Source organism: Balaenoptera physalus, assembly GCF_965194825.1.
Source record: "Balaenoptera physalus genome assembly, chromosome: 9".
Lineage (NCBI taxonomy): Eukaryota > Metazoa > Chordata > Mammalia > Artiodactyla > Balaenopteridae > Balaenoptera > Balaenoptera physalus.
In genome coordinates, this window is record NC_138888.1 from 12370967 (window position 1) to 12393396 (window position 22430).

At 37.0% G+C, this 22430-nt stretch overlaps 1 protein-coding gene across 1 annotated transcript in view; it reads right to left on the reverse strand.

Moving 5' to 3' along the window:
• Window positions 1-22430, reverse strand: part of SCAF8 (SR-related CTD associated factor 8) — a 79632-nt gene that overhangs the window by 50864 nt on the left and 6338 nt on the right. The window contains 2 exon segments of the mRNA XM_082474430.1: window positions 20065-20118; window positions 20121-20129. Coding sequence (XP_082330556.1) covers window positions 20065-20118; window positions 20121-20129 — 63 coding nt within the window.

Here is a 22430-nt window from a genome sequence, read left to right on the forward strand (position 1 = left end):
CCTTAAGTGTGAACCTAAAATATTAATCAATCCAATTCATTTTTCTCTACAACGGTCCTTCAGGGCCTTGAGAGTACCAGAGTTAGGATCCTTCAAATCTCCTAAGAAATCAGACAATCACAAAGGTTCCTGGATCCAACACAATCTTGGTACTTTCAATTCAAGATAGCATGCTGACCACCTTTTCCTTTTCTTCTTCTTATTGGCAGGACAAAAAAGGAGTAATTTTTTAAAGGTATTTAAAACTCACAATAAAAAGTAGAGTGGGAATGGGAACAGAATAAGCAGACAAGAAAATTTCCAGAAAATGGAAATGTGATAAGAGGACTGGTTAACTGATGAAACAAAGAGAAAACCACAAGCCCCAAAACACACAGATACGGCCAAAGAGGGAAATAATCTGCCCTGCAAAAATCCAGTCTCACCATTCAAAATCAAGGTATTCAGAGGGCAAGAGCGGCACAAGTGAACTAATGCCTCACCTACTGTTGCAAAATGTCACTGTCTAAAATTGACCATTAAAGAAACACATATAAAATAACTGTTTAGTGACATGAAGGTTATCATCAGAAGTGTTATGAATTAAAACACTGTTCTTTTTGGAGATCCAGCATAGGGTGAGAAGAAAGAGCTTCCAATAAAATCTCTTTTGTGGGCTTCCCTGGTGGCGCAGTGGTTAGGAATCCGCCTGCCAATGCAGGGGACACGGGTTCGTGCCCCGGTCCGGGAAGATCCCACATGCCGCGGAGCGGCTAGGCCCGTGAGCCACAACTACTGAGCTGGCGCGTCTGGAGCCTGTGCTCTGCAACGGGAGAGGCCGCGACAGTGAGAGGCCCGCGCACCGCGATGAAGAGTGGCCCCCGCTTGCCGCAGCTGGAGAAAGCCCTCGCACAGAAACGAAGACCCAACACAGCCAAAAATAAATAAATAAATTTATAAAAAAAAAAAAAATCTCTTTTGTGCTTAAAAAGAAACTACACGCATACGTTATTTTGAAAAATGTAACATTATATTTTAATACAATCTTGTTTTAACTCCACTTGCCAACCCTGGCCTTCTACAGTATATCTCTCCCCCAAAATTCATATGTTGAAGTCCCAATCCCTAACGTGACTGTGCAGTGACCACTGAACAATGCAAGAGTTAGGCGTGATGACCCTCCGCAGAGGCAAAAACCCACATGTAACTTATAGCCAGCCCTCCATATCTGCAGTCTGCATCCGTGGATTCAACCAACCACGGGCTGTTTAGTACTGTAGCATTTACCATTGAAAAAATTCCACATATACGTGAACCCTCACAGTTCAAACCCGTGTTGTTCAAGGGTCAACTGTATCTGAAAATAGGGCCTTTATGGAGGTATTGTATTTAAGGTTAAATGAGGTCATAAGAGTGAAGGCCTTATCCAATAAAATTACTGTCCTTCTAAGAAGAGACACCAGAGAACTAGCTCCCTCTCACAGCCATGTGAAGACACACATGAGAAGGCTACAAGGCAACTAGGACCTGAGGGTGGCTGCTAGGAACTCCGAGAGACACCCAGCCCGTAGCCAGCAAATAAAATGGAGCCCTCAGTCCTACAATGGCAAGGAACTGTATTAAGGCAACAACTTGAAGGAGCTGGGCAGAGGGTCACACGTTTCAAATGAGAGCACAGCCTGCCTGGCTGACGCCGTGATTTCAGCCCAGTGAGCCCATCGGCAGAGGACCCAGCTAGCCAGTGCCTGATCCTGAGCCGCAGAAATCGTGAAGTAAGTGCATGGTGCTTAAGCCGCAGGCTGAGTTTGTGGCAATGTGTCACACAGCAACAGGAAGTGAATAAAGTAGAAGAAAGCTGTGAACGACTTATCTTAATCTTCTAACTTGACTGTATAGCTTTTTCTACTTTTCATAAATATTTTTGCAAAAACCATTTTTATAATTCAAAGTATTCAACAGAAATTAAAATTTCAAAATAAAAGTTACCTGTCTTTTCCTAACTTTCAAAATAGAAATTCAGTATTTTGCATATAGGAATAAAAAGTAAATAAGAGGGCTTCCCTGGTGGTGCAGTGGTTAAGAATCCGCCTGCCAGTGCAGGGGACACGGGTTCGAGCCCTGGTCCGGGAAGATCCCACATGCCGCGGAGCAACTAAGTCCGTGCGCCACAACTGCTGAGCCTGTGCTCTAGAGCCCGTGAGCCACAGCAGCTGAGCCCACGTGCCGCAACAAGAGAAGCCACCGCAATGAGGAGCCCATGCACCGCAACAAAGAGTAGCCCCCGCTTGCTGTAACTAGAGAAAGCCCTCGTGCAACAACGAAAACCCAACGTAGCCAAAAATAAAAATAAATTTATTAAAAAAAAAAAAGTAAATAAGAGACTTGTTTCACTGATAGTCATTTTAAAGAGCATAGTATTCACCAACTTTAATACCTGAGAACCAATACACCTCATTACAAATTTTACCTCAACAGGTCAAAAACTAGGCATTCTCCACATCCAACACTTCCCACTCCCTGACATGAGTTCTCCTTTCTTCACATAGCACAATCTTCCATATCACTTTTGGTTTGGAATACAATATAAACTATCTGATAATACAAGCATGTAAAAAAGTCACATATAAAATCAGACTCACAGGACATGACAAAATGTGACCAGAGAACATTAACATTAGACTAACAGTAGTATATCCAACATTAAGAAAAACAGTAGTAGATCCAACATTAAGAAAAGCGCATTCTAAAAGAATAATGTGGCCAATATCGACATTTTCCTAAGGTTTTTAAAGTAAATTTCTTTGTAAAAAGTATTTGAAACGAAGCTCTTTATAAACTTGGGTTAACTTCTACTGAAGTAGCAATATTCTTGAGCAATCAGAATGTTTTAAAGAGCAAAGGCTAAATAAAAGATACATCACAGATATTCTGTGAGGACCACCAGATCAGGCTTTTAACAAAGGCAGAACTCCCAATTTTACACTAAATATTGTGCCAGCATGAAAACTTCAGAACAAAGTTTCAAATGCATCTCTGGGCGGGGCAGAGGGGGGAAGGCCATAATTGCAAACACCAAAGCACAAAACCTGAAATGTTACATAATACCTAAAAACCAGTGAGAGAACATAAAAAATAATCACCTTAAAAAAAAATCTTGGGCTTCCCTGGTGGCGCAGCGGTTGAGAATCTGCCTGCCAATGCAGGGGACACGGGTTCGAGCCCTGGTCTGGGAAGATCCCACATGCCACGGAGCAACTGGGCCCGTGAGCCACAATTACTGAGCCTGCGCGTCTGGAGCGTGTGCTCCACAGCAAGAGAGGCCGCGATAGTGAGAGGCCCGCGCACCGCGATGAAGAGAGGCCCCTGCTTGCCACAACTAGAGAAAGCCTTCGCACAGAAACGAAGACCCAACACAGCAAAAATAAATAAATAAATAAATAAATAAATAAATAAATAAATAAATAAATAAATAAAAAGGAATTAAGTTTAAAAAAAAATCTTATAACTTTTTTCTGGTTATAAAAATATTTTACTATGGGACTTCCCTGGTGGCACAGTGGTTAAGAATCCGCCTGCCAATGCAGGGGACACAGGTTCGAGCCCTGGTCTGGGAAGATCCCACATACCGCGGAGAAACTAAGCCCGTGCGCCACAACTACTGAGCCTGCGCTCTAGAGCCCGCGAGCCACAACTACTGAAGCCCTCACGCCTAGAGCCTGTGCTCCACAACAAGAGAAGCTACTGCAATAAGAAGCCCGCGCACTGCATAGCCTCCGCTCGCTGCAACTAGAGAAAGCCCACGCACAGCAACGAAGACCCAACACAGCCAAAAATAAGTAAATAAATAAATTTATTTATTTAAAAAAAAAATTACTATGGAAAAACTGGAAAATGCAAAAAAAGCATGAAGACGGCAGAAAACGCAAATCATCTATGATCCAACAATTCATCACTCATTCCAAATATACTCAATTAGCACCAGGCACTATGGATCCAATAGAACAGGTAGACAGTCTCTGTTCTCATGGAACTAATGGGCTGCTTTTGGCGATGGACAACATTCTAATAAACAAATAGACACACTTTGCAGAGTACAGTTAAGTACATAATGAAGGTAATAATGTGATATGGTGAAGAGTATGCAAAATTGTACATCTTTTTCAGAATCTCTAATCTAGAATCCCTTTTTTGTTTTTTTTAAAAGGATGGCAGCTTCTCTAATTTTTCTGTTTTTAATTTATTCATTTTATTTATTTTATTTTTGGCTGTGTTGGGTCTTTGTTGCTGCCCATGGGCTTTCTCTAGTTGCGGCAAGCGGGGGCTACTGTCCTTGTGGTGCGTGGGCTTCTCATTGCGGTGGCTTCTCCTGTTGCAGAGCACGGGCTCTAGGCACGCGGTCTTCAGTAGTTGTGGCACGTGGGCTCAGTAGTTGTGGCTCCCGGGCTTAGTTACTGCGCGGCATGTGGGATCTTCCCAGGCCAAGGCTCAAACCCGTGTCCCCTGCATTGGCAGGCAGATTCTTAACCACTGCGCCACCAGAGAAGCCCCAGAATCCCTTTTTTAAAAAATGTAAGATATTATAAAAGGAAATGATGCCTATTTTTTTTAAATTATAAATCTGAATTATGCAAACATCTGTCCAGTAAGATCTAATCTATACACCAAGCTTTGGCGGGGGCGGTTAGAGATCCTCTAATTTAAAAAAAAGCAGAAAATGAAAAACAAAAAGCCAGAATTTGATATATAAATGTGCTAACAAGATTATTATGACAAATACAAATGTTTATATCCTTCATAAATAATTATCTTTTGCTATCGGCTACAAGCAGTTTCACATAAATAATTAACCTTTTATATTATTAAGCAGAATATCCCATTTCTCAAGCGTGGCAGACATCTAAGGTTAATATTATGGTTTTAAATACTGTCAAAAAGGAACCTATTTTAGAATCTAAGTTATAGCTTAAAACTGTGTTAGTAACAAAGAAAAACTATCATCTCTCCCCCCAAAATAATACCATTTAAAGAACTAAATTTAGGCCGCAAGAACTTATTTGCATGGTCCTTTAATCCAACATCCAAATTTATACAACCTTCCCAAGTCCCTGGAAAAGGGGGGTTAAAAAATACTCTTAAAAAAAGTACACAGGAGTTACAGTCAGCCAAGATGGAGTAAGCAACTGTAGCCTTTCTCTCTCTCACTGATTACAAGTAAACCCTACTGACTACATATAAAAAACTACCTGAGGACTCTGTAAAAGGGAACACCAAGCCCACTGGAGTCAAACTTGAATAATGACCAGTTACAGCGGGGCGGGGAGCTGTGTGTGGATGTTAAGGTAAAAAATTTCGCAGTGTTTTGTGTTCCTCTGTTATTTCCGGGCTGTTATCCCAGAGCCGGCATTATTAAATGGTGCAGCCAATACCAGAATTAAAAACACAATACTAGGGGAAACCCCCTTCATCTAGCCAGAAGACTAGGTAAAAGGACTCGTCCACACTACTGGGGAAGCAGGGGTGAGGGAAGAAACTCCTCCTCCCCCTTTTCTTCCCAGGCCCTGCTAAAGGTTAAAGGACAGCCACTGTTGCCACCCCAGCACCAAAAACGCCAAGAAAAAAGCCATCTCCAGACAGGAAAAGGGCCCCTACTATCCAAAAATACCATTTTCTTCTCTCTTGCCACTTCACTCTGAAGGCTAAAGCTGGAGAGAAACCTGACTTTTTGGCCAGAGAACAAGGAAAAGGATGCCCTGGGATCTGGAGAGAGTATGGGAACCCCAGAGAGAGATAGAGAGGAGCCCAATGTAAGTCCTGGGCTTGTCCTAAAATTGTGCCTGTGTGAAACAGACCCAAAGAAGCCCAGCAGAGGCGTTGAGAACTAATATCTACGTAAACCATTACCCAATACGTAGACAACTGAGTGGCACATATGCTGGGCACACCTAAACAGCAAAAGAAATGCTTTGAAAACTGAACTGACATTGGAACCACCCAAAAAGGCAAGACAGAACTTGCATCCTGAACCAAACCAAGTTGAATACCTGCTAAACAAAAATCAACATTCTTCAGAGGATTTTAATAAAATACTACAATACAATATTGAAAATGTCTAGTATACAAGCCAAACTTACCTGACATACCAAAACACACACACACACACACACACACACACACACACACACACACACACTCTCTCTCTCTCTCTCTCTCTCTCTCCCCCTCTCTCTCTCTCTCTCTCTCACTGTCCTGGAAAATCTGTCCACACTGATCAAGGGAAAAAATAATCAACAGATGCCAACACCAAAATGACGCTGATGTTGGAATTATCAGTCAAGGACTTTAAAGAAGTTATAATCATTCTAAATAAAGTAAAGGAGAAAACTCTTGAAATAAATGCAAAGATAGAAGTTTTCAGCACAGAATGAGAAACTACAAAAAAGAACCAAATGGAAATTTTAGAACTGAAAACTACAGTATCTGGAAGAAAAAGACAGTATGGCAGTATATATAAGAGCTATAAAATTTCACCAGTGACTTTACACATTTTAAGAAGCAAAAGGCCATAATCATGATTATTTTTACATCAACATTTTATATGGCAGTTAAAAAAAAATTTCCAGGAAGAGAGATTTAGTAAGGTATACTAAGAGAGAAAGTTAACCTGATATACACATTATTAATGCAAAAATATGGAAATGTCTAATGTTACATGACAAATAGAAAATATTTGCAATAACTGCAACTTCATAAATATAAGAATTAAACGCAAAAACTTCCTTGCACATATTAGTTATTCAAATATAAGCTGATTTAACTTTGATAAATTAGCTTACTAGGTTCCAAAGATAATCAGGTAACCAAATACAGCTAGAAAAATAAATCTATCCAGCTTCTTCATATCTAAATTCACCTAAACGCAACAGATCTATTGTGCTCAAAGGAGCGGAATGCCAAAGCCAGAGTTATGACATACATTTCTTTACTCCCATCCCCCCAAACGTTACTTTTAATGATCTCTGCAACCCTGTATCTATAACCCTATGCCAATATTCATGGAAATAAAGAACTATTTCAAAGGAGTGGAATGTCTCACTCTGAAACAATCTCAATATAACTTGTAATTGACGTACAACAATCACCATTGTGTACTTACTTTCAAATTTACTGAGAGTTAAACATAAGCACTCATGCAATAATCTTACTCAGATCAATCAAGCTTTATTTTCAAGGTAAAACCAACTAAAAACAAAACAAAACCAACTAAAAACAAATAGAACAAAAAGAACTGGGAAATACAAAGCCAAACTGAACTGATTAACAGGTCAAAACTAATCGGTGACTTAAATCAAACCAACATCCACTGATTAGCTACTGTAGATATGCACAATATATTAAGCCCTTCAGGGCATAAAAGATAACATAAAGACCTTCACCTCAACTATCTAACAATCTACTGAAGTGGAAGGGGAGGGTCATAGACACACCATTACTCTAATATAGCAGATTCTTCATATTCTGAGATTTACCACTGCCAGCTTTGACAATTCACTAACGATCCCAAAGGTCTCTAAAATGTAATCACAGGTAATTTTTTGGAATACTAATCTGAAGTGTGTACATTAAAAAGCTGGTGTATGGGGGAACAATTTACTTAACCATTAGTGACTGAGCATCTTTTTCTTCCCACACGTTCCCATACGCATTTAACAAAGGAATAACATACCAAACTAGTATTTAAAAATGGGGGATCCAGGGCTTCCCTGGTGGCGCAGAGGTTGAGAGTCTGCCTGCCAATGCGGGGGACGCGGGTTCGAGCCTTGGTCTGGGAGGATCCCACGTACCGCGGAGCAACTAAGCCCATGAGCCACAACTACTAAGCCTGCGCGTCTGGAGCCTGTGCTCCGCAACGGGAGAGGCCGCGACAGTGAGAGGCCCGTGCACCGCGATGAAGAGTGGCCCCCGCTCGCTGCAACTAGAGAAAGCCCTCGCACAGAAACGAAGACCCAACACAGCCAAAAATAAATAAATAAATAAATTTAAAATTAAAAAAAAAAGGGGGGGGGATCCATGAGGACCTTAAGACTTTGCCTCATGAAAACAAGAACACGGGGCATAATTTAGGGCCAAAATAAAAAATGCTACTGGGGAAGGTATTCAGACAAATGAAATGTAGTTAGAAACAACAAATAAAAGGTTTAATAAAGAAAATGGAAGTGAAATGGACTGATTGGAAAAAGAGAGCATTCCTGTTACAGCTGTGATTCTGCTTCTACACTATTTACACATATAGCATACTCATCAATAAATCTCTTGACAAGCAGTAATTTTCACAAAGGATTGGAGAAGTGGCTATTTCCTAATGGGAATGCATTAAAATCTCAACAGGCTGCTGTGCTTTCCTACTGGAGTATCACTAAGTACCAAAAACAAGACACAAAGATGGGAATACATAGTGTATAACATAGCTTTGCATATAGTAAATCTTCCTATTTCACAGCATTTCCAAATATGCAATGCATATGATAAACACATTGATAATATTTACTTAAATATTTATAAATAATTTATTTATAAAATAGTCTTATAAAAAGCATTAAATCCACAGTTAAGAAACCTGCACAGTTGAAGGCAAAGGAATCTTAATGGTTTTTCAAAATACAAAGTGATTCAAACAGAACAGTTGTTCAAAGAGATTAACCTAGTAAAAATTAATCTAGTAATCTTAAAAAATGTAGTTCTACTGTATGAACAAGAGAGAAGAGAGAATAATAAATTAAAAGCCAATTAAAAACTGACTATAACAAACCAAGTGCGGAGTTATGAAGACATGGACCAAAGTATTTGTCCAGAATAAAAGGGAAGGGAAGGATGCAAAACATATTTTTAAAAATAATTCATTGGATTTCATGACTGAAAAGATACAAATAAAAGAGAGGCACTTATGAAAATTCCAAGTTTTCAGGTCTGAGTGTTCGGGAACACATTTTTACTACTGACATAAAGAGGAAGTCTAAAAGTAAGTTTGTAGAAGAAAGACAAATTTAGATTGGGGTGATAACAATGCCATTTTATGAACACATAATACGTAGAAGATATGGGACTGAATTCCAGAAGAGAAAAGCAAAATTACAGTCTTTCCTGACGAGCTAAGAGTTGAAGAGATGAAGAATAAAATACTGAAGACTAAATATCAGAGAGAGAATAAGTAGACCAAAAGCCTAGCAGGCCTTACAGTAAAATCATTTCAGAAATATAAGCAACAAATGCAGAGACTAAAAAAAAGAGATAGGCAGTAGCATAATAAAGAAGATAAAAATAAATATTACGGGCTTCCCTGGTGGCGCAGTGGTTAAGAATCCAACTGCCAATGCAGGGGACACGGGTTCCAGCCCTGGTCCGCAAAGATCCCACACACCACAGAGCAACTAAGCCTGTGCACCACAACTACTGAGTCTGCACTCTAGAGCCCACTCGCCACAACTACTGAAGCCTGCGTGCCTAGAGACCGTGCTCTGCAGCAAGAGAAGCCACCGCAATGAGAAGCCCGTGCACTGCAACAAAGAGTAGCCCCCGCTCACCTCAACTAGAGAAAGCCCGCGTGCAGCAATGAAGACCCAATGCAGCCAAAAATAAATAAATAAATTTATATATATATTAAAAAAATCTTTAAAGTAAATATTACTTTTCATCTCTATGGCACTGTGTCAACTATTAAGCACTATCATATTATACATGCTATATCACTTTTACCTTCAGAATGGCCCAGTAAGATTAGTATTTATTATTCTCATTTTACAGATATATAAACTTAGGGTAAATGACCTAACTAAATTCAAACTGGTATTAAGCTACAGAGCCACGTCTCAAACCCAGTTCTTCTGGCTACCCCAACACTCAGTTTCCAAAAACAAAGCAAAGTCCTTCAGGTAGCATCCAACTGAACATACACAACTGAGTCGCTTAGTGAGATGGTAGATGACCGTGGAGACAACCATGTAATAGCATCAACCTAACTAATAATAATAACCAAGAAAATTTAAAGACAACAGATTATGAAGCTTATATGCCTACTGATCAAGTTTTAAGAGTCTTCCAACCCTTAACAAGGAAGCTCACTTTCTCTAAAGGATTTAATTCAAATAACATTAAAACAGACCAACTCCATCTTTCTCCCCAAAGCTAAGACACATAATATTTTGGGTTTGAGGGAAATATTACAAAACTGGTATGGTAATAGATGCTGAATGAAAAATTCCAAACACTGAAAACTCTCATTCGCTGCACCCTATCGACCTACTTCTCTCTTAAGAAACAACCACTGCTAAAAGGCTGGTAGGCTACTTTTCAGAATTTTCTATACGCATCTATATGTGTGTTTGTGTGTGTATATATAAACGTAAACGTGTACATGTATATATGTGACATACATACTTTAAATACAATCTGGTGCAAAATTATACTCCTAGTAACTATTTAAAATTGATCATCTTAAAAGCCTTGCTGGATTTAGCAGAACATTGAAATTCTTATAAATGATGACCAAAAATAATATTGGTCCAAAATAATCACGGTCTGTATTTTGTTACTGTCTGATATTCAAAAGTTTTGTTCAACTTATAAATATTTCTCCAACCTGGAAAATATGTTGACTATAATACAGCACTTTATAGCTCATACTCTCCAAAACTTTTATCTATTATTAAAATGTTACAATATGAAAATACTTTCCAGGGCAAAAGAGACATCCACAATGACAGTAAATGTTCCCAGTAGCAGCTTTAAAAAAAAAAAAAAAAACTACTTTTCTTAGTACTCTTTAGTTTTCTCTAGAAACTAAGAATATTAGAACTAGTATTCTTTAGCTTTCCAAGTACTTTATAAAATTATTTTACAATTTTATATATTAAAACCAACTTCTCTGAATATTTAAAATTTTATATACACCAACTTTTTTGAATATTTCAAACCAGCCAATATTTTAAATATTTAAACCAATTCTGAGAGGTAGTCAGGGAAGGTATCACTATCCCTATTTTTAAAATGAGTAAACTGAAGCTAAGAAAAATTAATTAGAAAACTTATTCATTAGGGCTAATATTTAAGAGATCCTAAAAGTTATCTTGTCTAATCACATTTTATAAATGGTAAAACAACTATCTCCTTCCTTGCCAACTATAATCTATCACATCTTACTTTGAAAGCAACCACATTAATTTTGTAGCATTGTTGTGCCTTAAAATACCTGTACAAGGAGCTTTCTAAACAGTAGTCTATTAAAATTTAAAGAAAGCAGTTACAGAGTAGCCACCATTATTAAAATGAAAATCAGAAACATGCTAATGATACAGGCTTATAGAGTAACTGTATCCCTCTCCTACGAAGAAGGTATAAGATAAGTAAAAAAGGCTTTTTTAACTTTTCTGCAGAGGGCTGGGTTGCTAGAAAACTGCTGGCTAGGTGGGTGTTATTGTACAATACCTCTCTGCCAAGGAGTGCGTGTTTTCCTCTGGCGCCCTATTTTATGAGCAGGGAAGCAGCAGCCTAGTAGCTTGTTCCTCATTCTGGTCCAGGGTTAGCATAAAGGGATAATAATTTACTAAGAATCACCAATTCCCACTCCTCCTCCACCTACAACATACATGAACACTACCGAAAACTCACTCAAAAAATTATACTGAAAAAGTGAAAACAATGAACTGAGACGCAGAGAACAGAAATTTCTTCTTATTTGGCAGCTAACTATACACCTCTCATAAACTGTGATTCTTAACAAGTTTCATCACCTTTGGGTCTTGATTCTTCATCTGTCTATTAAATGATATACTACCACAAGTGTTTCAGGTCTAAAATTTGTAATTTCTGGAAATCAAGTTTAAGCATTAACAAGGAAGTAAACAAGAAACCCAATCAAAGAACCTATAACTACAAGTGCTTAACATGAGTGGAATGGTCTTTAGCTACCCCATTCTAAAACCAAAGAGAACAGAAATGATTCTCCACGAGAGAAAACAAAATGTATAAATATAAACAAACATGTACATATATAAAAATAAGTCTTCAGTTTAAATTTTCCCAGGAATCCAAACAACCACCTTCCTTTAATTTCAGTTCTTTCCTATGTTTTTTGTAACATTAAAATAAAAAGATGTGAATTTTACCTCCTCTTAATTTTAGAGGTACTAACTAACTGATAAGTAATCTATTAACAGTGAGATGGCCAAAATGAGAACAAGAGAAAGAATAATTCATTTGTCAGTCCTCTTCATTACAAACCATATGAGCTGGAATTTCTCAAATAAATATGGCTTCTATTTCTAATAATACAGTATTTAAATTCACCACAATTCCATGTTCACAATAAATTGGTTATTGCAGACAGAGTTATGATAAAAAAACTACGTGACCAAGAGGAGCTAAGAAAACACTCAATGATACAAGTAGGCTCAATGTTAAGGAATTCTAATAAAGTTTCATTAAACAAAATATAAATCTTTAATTTTATTCATAGACCATGCAATTTACTACTTAACTTCTAATTGCATATAAGAATATCTGGTTGTATAAACAGAAAAAAATCAGGCAAATTCCAAGCAGAGTTGCTTTAAAATGTCCTTACATTCACAAATACAATATGATAGAGAAGGTCAATCCTTATCTAAAACAACAAAGAAAAAAAAAAAAACTGAGTAAGATAAAAGATTCTAAAAGATTTTGCCCCAAGCCTTTTTCTCTTCTTTTTCTACATCATCTCCCCCTAATCTCCAACTCCAGCCTATTCTCTAAGTGCTTGACCTATATCCAGCTGGTTATCTCCACCTTGATGTCCCATAGACACCAAATCTTCAAGATGCTCAAAACTACAACTGTATTCAACAAACTAGTTACACTGTCTTTGGGTGGTTGAGATATGGGTGATTTCAATCCTCCTTCCATACTCTTTTATTCTAGGTGGAAAAAATGATCCCTCATCCAACCCACCAAATTATCTTTCTCCTCTGATTTGCCCTATTAATGATTGGTACCATATCATTTTATCTACATTGTCACTCAGCCAAAGCCCTGTGGCACCACCCTCTTCCTTATATCCAGCTCCCTATTATTACTAAATTTATTTTGCATTCATCTAGTCATCTCTTCCCCATTATTACTGTAGTTGAGCTCATCTTCTCTGTACTAATTTAACCTTCCTTCCCTCAATCTCACCCCTCCACTGACCTGCCCTGTTCCGCAAAGATATTAATCATCATTCTAAAATACAAATTTAAAACTTGTGCTTTTATTAAAAACCCTTCAGAATCTCCATTCCCTTCTGATTAAAAATGAGGTCTTGTGCATAGTATACAAAGACCCTTCATCAGAAGACCCTTGCCTAACCCTCCAGCAGTCCTCCCAACCACCTCCCCTACCCAAAGCTGCCATTTCCTTGAAAATGATCTTTAGCCTTTGCCTTACACAATGTCTCCTCCATCATACTGTGTACAACATGATATACACAGAAGAGTATACACATACTGTTTATAAACTGTCTACACCACTACTCTTTGTATCATAGTATTCATATCACATTAGCTTCTTACCCTTTGTGGTGGTCCATTCCCAACCCCACCCCTATTAAAATATAAGCTGTCTGAGAAAAAGGACATAGGTATCTGATTAACCTGGTAACCACTCTGCAGAATACAATGCCTGATAGATGGCAAATACGCATAAATAACAAGGCTCAAAGGACCAGCCACTACTTTCCAGCATTCCTTCCAACCACTAGTTGCTATTACATTAGAACCTTCGTGGGTTATTACTGCATTCTAGCTATTTGAAAACTGTATTATAGTTAAAATAGAATGAAAAAATTGTCTGACAATCTTGAGGGACTAGCAAAATAAAGGAAGCACTCACAGAATTATTTGGAACCACTCTCTGTTAACAGCTCTAAGATGCCTGAGATATCTAATCCTTTGATTTTGCAAATGAATCCAAGTACTGACTGGGAAATTTTGTACTAGGAATGATCGGGCAGCCTCTGGCCTACTCCTTTGGGATATCAATCCTCTTCAGCTAAGTTGGTCACAACCCTTGTTCTTGTAATTGCCACCAAAGCAGAGAGAGGCCTCTAAAAGAGGTTCTGAGTTCTCTGACAGAATGGGAACAAGAATTTGGAAAATTCTGCCCAATAAGAGGAATTGCTATAAAAATAAAAACCACTTTTCCTGGTGTAAAAAAAACAAAGCCAAACATGTTAATAATCCTTACAAAAGCAGTCACTCGTATTTCAATAAAGCATTAAAGGGGGGGGCACTAACTGGTTTATTAAATGCTTATAGAAAAACTACTCAAAGCTAGAAGTCATTTCAGCAACTAACATAAACATCATTTTGATGATTTTTATTCAAAGGTGTTGGTATTTAGCCAGGCACAAGATAGATAACCTGCACATAGTTTTAAAGCTTTTATTAGGTAAATGCATATTAGCATTATCAGGAGACTTTCTCCCTATCTCAAGAAAACTACACAAGCAACTACTTTCACAGTGGTCCTTAACTTTGGGCAATACTTTAAAAAACATTCTCGGACTTCCCTGGTGGCACAGTGGTTAAGAATCCCCCTGCCAACGCAGGGGACACAGGTTCGATCCCTGGTCCTGGAAGATCCCACATGCCGCATAGCAACTAAGCCCGTGCAACAGAACTACTGAAGCCCGCACGCCTAGAGCCCGTGCTCCGCAACAAGAGAAGCCACCGCAAATGAGAAGCCCGTGCATCGCAATCAACAAAGAATAGCCCCCGCTCGCCGCAACTAGAGAAAGCCCAAGCACAGCAACGAAGAACCAATGCAGCCAAAAATAATTTATAAATAAACAAATTAATTTAAAAAAATTCTCATTCATTCATTAAAGCAGTAAAGGAAGATTAGCTGATTTACTGTTATGTACACTGTTGAACAGTTTTTTAAGAATCTGTAACACGTGTGTACTCGTCACTAAATTAGGTCTGGGTTGTGTGCCCAATTAATGAGGTTTCTCTTCTCTTCCTTTAGTGAGTTAGTGTAGCTACACAATGAAAGTATCATGACTGGGAGACAGGAAGAAATGAACAAAGCTTTTAAAAGTCTGCTCCCTTTGCTGCATTTTTTATCAAGTTTTCAAGAAAGAATGCTCACTCTGCAATTAATACGAAAAAAACTTTTAGTCGATCAGAAGTCACTAAATGTGGAAAAACAAGAAACGTTCATTTCCAGTACACACCCACACACAAAAACTGAATGTAAACTCCAGAGGACAGAGGTTTTTGTGTGTGTGTGTGTGTTTTGTACACTTACATCTCTAGAGCCTAGAATAGTGTCTGCAAATCTGCACATGGTGGTAGGTGCTCAAAAAACATGTTGAATAAATATTTTCACTAAGGCAGCTTTTTAAGTTATTTTGTTTCTGTTTTTGATGTTAAAAAGGCTTATAAAGCCTATAAAAGAATATATCTTCCTGCTCAATTATAATTCTGATTTGCAAGTAGCATGCTATTAACCAAGTTCTTAGGTTTCAGAGTGCAGTAAGGCCATAAGTGTATGGCCCATGGCCTATTTTTGTAGGCCCTCAAGCCAAGAATGGTCTTACATTTTAAAAGAACTGTGAGAAACCAACAAGACTATGCAAAAGAGACCATAAGCGGCCCACAAAACCTAATATTTACCATCTGGCCCTCTACAGAAACCGTGAATGGAGATTCCATTCAAAAGAGAATGAAAGTTTTTTGAATACGTACTTTCACCTATGAATTGAATCTCTGTTACTAGAAACATATTTTTCACCTAAGACCTTCTCCATATCTAAACCTCTAAATTTTGGTTTATTTGATTTGAAGAATACTAAGGAAATGGTTTTTTGTTTCATTTCTTTTTTTTTTTTTTCACCAGAGCATAAGTGGTTATAACGCTGAGACTAATAAGAAGTAAAGGAGGATTAAAGTTAATTTATGTTTAATATTTTACATACTAAAACATCACAAAAACGGATGGAGGAAAAAACAAAGGAATACAAACAGAAAAAAAAACCCAAAAAATGCCAAATTATATTTCAAAAGAATAGCAAGACTACATTAAGGGAGAAAAAACTAACAAAGCAATTTTTGAACACTGCATTTTGACTATATACCCTCAGGCTTAAAAAGATGAACTATAAACAAATACTAAATTCTAGTTAGTAGGTTTGTTTTCAGACCTATGGTTTAGAATTCTGAAACTACTTTCTGTGTATTTTAGGACTGATAAAACAATAAGTAATTTTAGGGTTGATAAAACAGTAAGTAAATATATTGTGGATAATCGGAACTCGTTTTCTCACTGTCAGAGAAAGGAACTACAGATTTGCAAAAGGGAAAGGCCAGAATGAACCCTACAGTGTTGGACTGTTATTGGAGACAGGATGAACTCATGGCTTTTTAGATAGGCAGATGGATAAACAACAAAAATCTGTGTGTGTGTGTGTGTGTATATATATATGTGTGTGTGTATATATATATATATATATATATACACATACATATACACACACACACACACATATATGCATATTCAGACATATACACAATTTCTAGCTCAATCTGTTAACAGATAACCACCAGAAGAAACTAGGGTTCCTCAGAGAAATGGCTGATTCCAGAGCTGGGGTGGGAATATCTTATTATACAAGAAAGTGAGTACTCAAAAAATGATAAGCGCATGTCGAAATGACACAGGCGCCAGCTTGAAGGAGCTCTGACATCAAAACACCCCAATGAATAAAAAAAGAATCCTTGAGTTCATACCGATATGCATAAATACATAAATGGGGAGAAGGAAAAGCTCTTATGGACTGCCAATAATAAATAAACAACAGACTTAGAAAATCTGACAACCATCTTAGTCCTGATTCAGGCAAGAACTAACTGGATGCTTAAAAAAAAAAAAAACAAAAACAGAAAGAGTGAAGTTTGATGTTAGGACTCTGTGCTTCCACTGCAGGGGGCACAGGTTCGATCCCTGGTTGGGGAATTAAGACTCTGCAAGCCGCATGCCGTGGCCAAAAATAAATTAATTAATTTTAAAAAAAGATACCTGCCACAAGGGAAAAATAGTAATTTTACAATGGAGAAACCTTGAAGAAAAAAGTTAACATCCCTACTAATGGGATAAATAGACATCATGTGCTTCCTGAGGACAAAATATTACTTCTGGATTATTCCTGCTAAAGAAGCATAACCTTAAACTAATCATGAAGCAACAGCAGACAAATCCATATTGAGGGAATTCTAAAAATAACTGGCCTATTCTCATCAATCATCAAAGGTCACAAAAGACAAATAACCAACTGCTCCAGATTAAAGGACACTAGACAGACATGACAAGTGAATGCAAGGTGTGATGTAGGATTTTAGATTTACTCTCTTTATTCAGGACGTTACTGGTACAGACAGTGAAATCTGAAGGTCTGCAGACAACTGCATTATATCAATATTAATTTCCTGATTTTGATAACTGTACTATGGTTACATAAGAGAATGTCCTTGTTTTCAGAAAATACAGTTATGTTTAGAAGTAAAAGGCATTAATTGCAGTTTACTCTCCAAATGTTCAGAAAAAAAGTTTACATGTGTCGTTCACGTGTATGTAAAGAGAGAAAGAGAATAAGAAAGCAAATATGATTAAATTAACTAGATAGAGGAATCAGAATGAAGTGTACCTAAAAATTCTTTATCACTCTTGCAACTTTTCTGTAAATCTGAAGTCGTAAAAATAAAGTTTAAAAAGTGGGAAAAAATAGTTAATTTATATTTGGACATTATACCAGCAAAAAGAACTGTGAAAAATCGAGTGATGGTTCTCCTTTACACAGATGGTTCTCCTTTACATCTCAACCAGGAGTTGGGACCCGGCCCTTCTAGTCTCAGCTCTAACACAAAGCTGCTTTTCCTCGGTAAAATCACAATGGTAGGCCTCAGTTCCCTGGTTTGTAAAATGAAGATAGCACCTATTCTACTCTTCTCACAAATTAATCCTAAAGAGCCACAGAAACATAATAATGGTTGGCGAAAAGAGGTGCACAAAACACTATATATTATAAAGTGGCTCACTTTTAACAATGTTTGGTAAATAAAAAATACTTCAAAATTACACAAGCCAGATATTTTTTTCACCATAGCAAGTGGCTGTTTTAGAAACTAGACATTTGCTATGTGTTTTGGTTTGCAAAAAATTTAACTTATTCAACATTCTTTTTACCATTTCAATAAATTCAAATACCTGTATCATTTTTTTTAACCATAAAACTTTACAGTATCAAAAACATTACTAAACTAAAGAAAGTCATTAACCAGGACTCTGTCAACCTTTTTAAAAAAATTAAGATACAGCTGACATACAACTTGTATTAGTTTCAGGGGTACTGGTCAATCTTTTAGATACTGTGACCCAGATTAAAAAGATTATATCATTTCCCAAGTTCCCAAGATCATAAAATACATGATCCAAACTTTTCATCCTTCACTCACAAGCCCCAAGGAATTAAATCAAATTCAAATCAAAAGACTAAAGAAAATTAGTCTTTATAGAAGACAGAAAAAGAGAGACACCAAATTTTTTTCATGCACTCATGCATTCAAATCAAGGAAAAGTTTGTTTCAAAAATAAAAATATTCATTAATTTATCCTTCCAAATTCATAAGGGTTTGGTCACCACTTAAAAGTATTTTTTAATTGTTTACATGTGGAGACTAATTAATATCTCACTCACAAAAGAAAACATCCTTAAAACTGTGTTCTCTAAAAACAGTTATGATTCCAAAATGCCAAATGGAGATTTAATACGACAGACAATTTAGTTTAAAACAGGGTAGCTTGTCTTATTTCCCCATTGTTGAAAATATAAGATCACATTCTTATTTAAGAAGTCTACTTGCTCAATCTCACCCAGTTCCTAGCAAAGAAGCAAGCCCAGAGTCAGTAATGCCTGCCCAGCCTCACTAGCTCTGCAGCAAGGTCATTGCACACAAAGCTGATGAGGTGAAAGAAAAAGGATTACAGGAACATAAGCTCAAAGAGGGTATGCTTTTTGCTTGTCTTGTTTACAACTGTATCCCAGCAGACAGAAAAATGGCTGGTGTATGGTAAGCATTCATTAAGTACTGGTTAAATGAATAAACAAATGAATGAAATCCTAAGTCTTTATAAAGTATACTAGTCAGCCTTTATAAAGTATACTAAGTTGCAGAATTATTTTAAAAACAAATTTGGCATACATTAAATTAATAGCCACAAACTGTCTTTTAAAAACATGAACAAATAATCTATATTCCCCATTCTGACTAAACAGTGTCAAAGTTCCTAACGTATTTCCTGACCTACAGTAGATACTGTAACATATTTACATACCCTTCCTTGACTTTAAAATATGGTGTATCAGAAACCGGCAAAGCAGAATTACAAAGACGAAATAAACGCATAAACTCAGAATCAGAAAGATCAAATGCATTGTGTTTACCGTCAAACTTAAGATAGAACTAACTCAGACAAGGAATCAGAAGCTATAGAAACATTTCTCACCAGCATTTATTTCTCATAATAGTACCGCTAACAAAATCTGCTCCTCTATAATTAGAAAATCAAAAATTTGATTTAGTCTTGTTTTTCCATTACTACACAACATCTGTCAATGATCTGTTGTCATCTTATAGTTTGAAGAACTTCCTCAAAATATAAGATGTATTTTACTTCCTACTACCAAATTCAGAGATTTGCAATTTACTCATATTATATACATAAGTAATATTTCTTATACAAAAAACTACATGGAGCAGAATGCAAGTAAATGCACAAGAGTTCAGATATGATTTATACTCACTACTGAGCACAGTAACTTTTTTTTCACTTAACCTATTTTTTGTAAAAAATTCAACTTATTCCCTACATGTTCTCTTTAAGATTACCAACATATTCTAAGTGACAAACTTTATTCTGCTTCCCAAGTACTTCCCACATAATCAAGACATCATTTCACTACCAATTTAACCCTAAGTATTTTCCAAAGGGCCTGCCTTACATGGGTTATAATCATCTTACTATGCTTCTTGTGTCCATGCTGCTGGAACAGCAGTCTGCACAAGCAGGAGTAGAGAGGCACAGTCCTGAGAGAGAGGAGTAGAGAAAGGTGTTGAGAAAACAAAACCACATAAAAGGAGCTCACTTAAGAGTTCAGGAGCTCAGCCAGTGTTCAAGGTCAAGATTGATTACATTCTCTCAAACCATTATGAGTTAGTTGTTGTCCAATAACAGGAAAACTGGCCCAGAAGAAATACCTAAAATTCCACGTACAAGCAGTAATATCAGCACTAATTCTAAGCCAACTATACTTCTAAAAAAAAGGAGCAAGTGATCATAAAATATGACTATTTAGAAGACGGGGGAATACAGATGTCCCCTAAATGCCAATCAAAATTACTGTAACAAACTCAATGCTAGCCTAAAGTAAAACGGCTGAACTATATATATCTCATGAATTTCAATGTTGCCAAAAAATTTTTATATTTAATCCTGAATGACTGAAACACTCTCAAATCAGAGTCCCCAAAATCATTATTATCAATCTCAATTATCCTTGTATTCTAAATTTTTTAAATTAGTTAAAAACACAACTTTTACCATATGTTGTTTTAAAGTGAAAAACAAAGCAAAAAGGATTTGAAAATAGCATAATTACACAATACAAAACTTAGGATGGATTTAATCTAACTGGAACTTTCAATGGAATAGTCCCCTTCCCACTATCCCCTCTTAGTAAGAAGTGAAAACCATAAACAAATCAGAATTTTGATTTTAAATTTCCCATCTAAACTCCTATACGCCTACAATGCCATAAAATGACCTTCAAAATAATGCTTATACATACTAAGTCCTCCAAAACATTAATTTCATATTAGTCAAAGAATCTTCCAACTAATAGGGAACCTAAAAACCTCAAATCAGTCATTTATTTCACAGAGGAGAAAACCAAATGTCCAGAAATGTTACCTGCCTTGGTCCAGGCCATTCAGCTACCTACTATATCATCAATCTATCCATTCAAGAAATCTTTATTTAGCATATACTATGTACTAAGGCACTATGCTATGTACCAAGGATATGAAGCAATAAAGGTATGTGGTCACTGTCCTCATGGAATTTACAATCTCATGGGAAAGATTACTGCTAACTACTTAAAATTGTAGTTTTCACTAGAAGGAAAAGCACAGAGTGTCTTAAGACAGTTTAACAGGGGACCTAAATCCGTGATTCTCAACCATGGTCGATTTTGCCCCCCAAGGGGCATTTGGTCGTATCTGGAGACATTGCTGGTTGTCCCAGTAGGGCGAGCTAGTGGGCAGAGGCCAGGGTTGCTGCTAAACATCCTGTAATGCACAGGACAGCTCCTCACAACACGTAATTATCCAGCCCAAAATATCAATAGGGTCCAGGCTGAGAAACCTTGATCTAAACCACTGGGGGCAGGGAGGGGTTAGTGAAGGCTTCCTTCCTTTATAACACTAAGACTGCTAGTCTTTAAGGGATTTTTCACAAGGTAGAAACAAAAAAGATAGACTAATTGTTACAATTGAACCTCCCACTGGAAAATCAAAACAGGAGAGAAAAAGGAGAGAGAGATTTCCCCCATACATGAAAAAGAAAGAAAAAGGCAATGTTTTATAGCTACTTCACATAAATCCCCTTTCCTGAACCACAAAGGGAAAATATAAAAACAAATTTCACATGCTTTTATTATTCCCATTACCTTTCCCACTGTTCTCTACCAACCCATGCCTACTACTAGATATTGGTGGAAAGATTATATTAAAAGTCCTGTAGTTAACCAAATGAACACTCTGGATACAAACTTGGCAATGGAATAAAATGAAGATGGGATTTCACTATTGATGTGAAAGACAAGGCACAGAAGAGGAAAATGTACTGGGTGTTAAAGTGACTCTGGAAAGGGCTACATCCTGAAACAAAGAGTAAGCTATCGGACTAACCAAAGGATCCTAAGAACAAAAGACCCTAAGAACTTAGATATCCTAAAGATGAGTAAAGAATTTAAGAACCAAGGTAAATTCAAAAATTAAACTGCAATAATTTTCCTGATACATGCATATCAGATTCTTATAATGCATAAGAAATTCTTATATTTTCCACATATTATTTTAAGAGTTCCTATCTTACTAAAATGCCCTCTCCAATTAAGTTATAATTTTCTGAGGAAAGGGTCCTGTATTGCTATTCTCTTTTCCCTCTTTTCAAAAACAAAAACCCTACCACAATAACCTCCATACAGTAGGAGTCTTAAGGACAGAGTACAAATATGCAGCTCACATAAAACTGCTGCATTCCAGTAATCAACTGTGGTCCTAACGTAATCCACAGATTTAAACAGATAAAGATGAGACCCTTTCCAC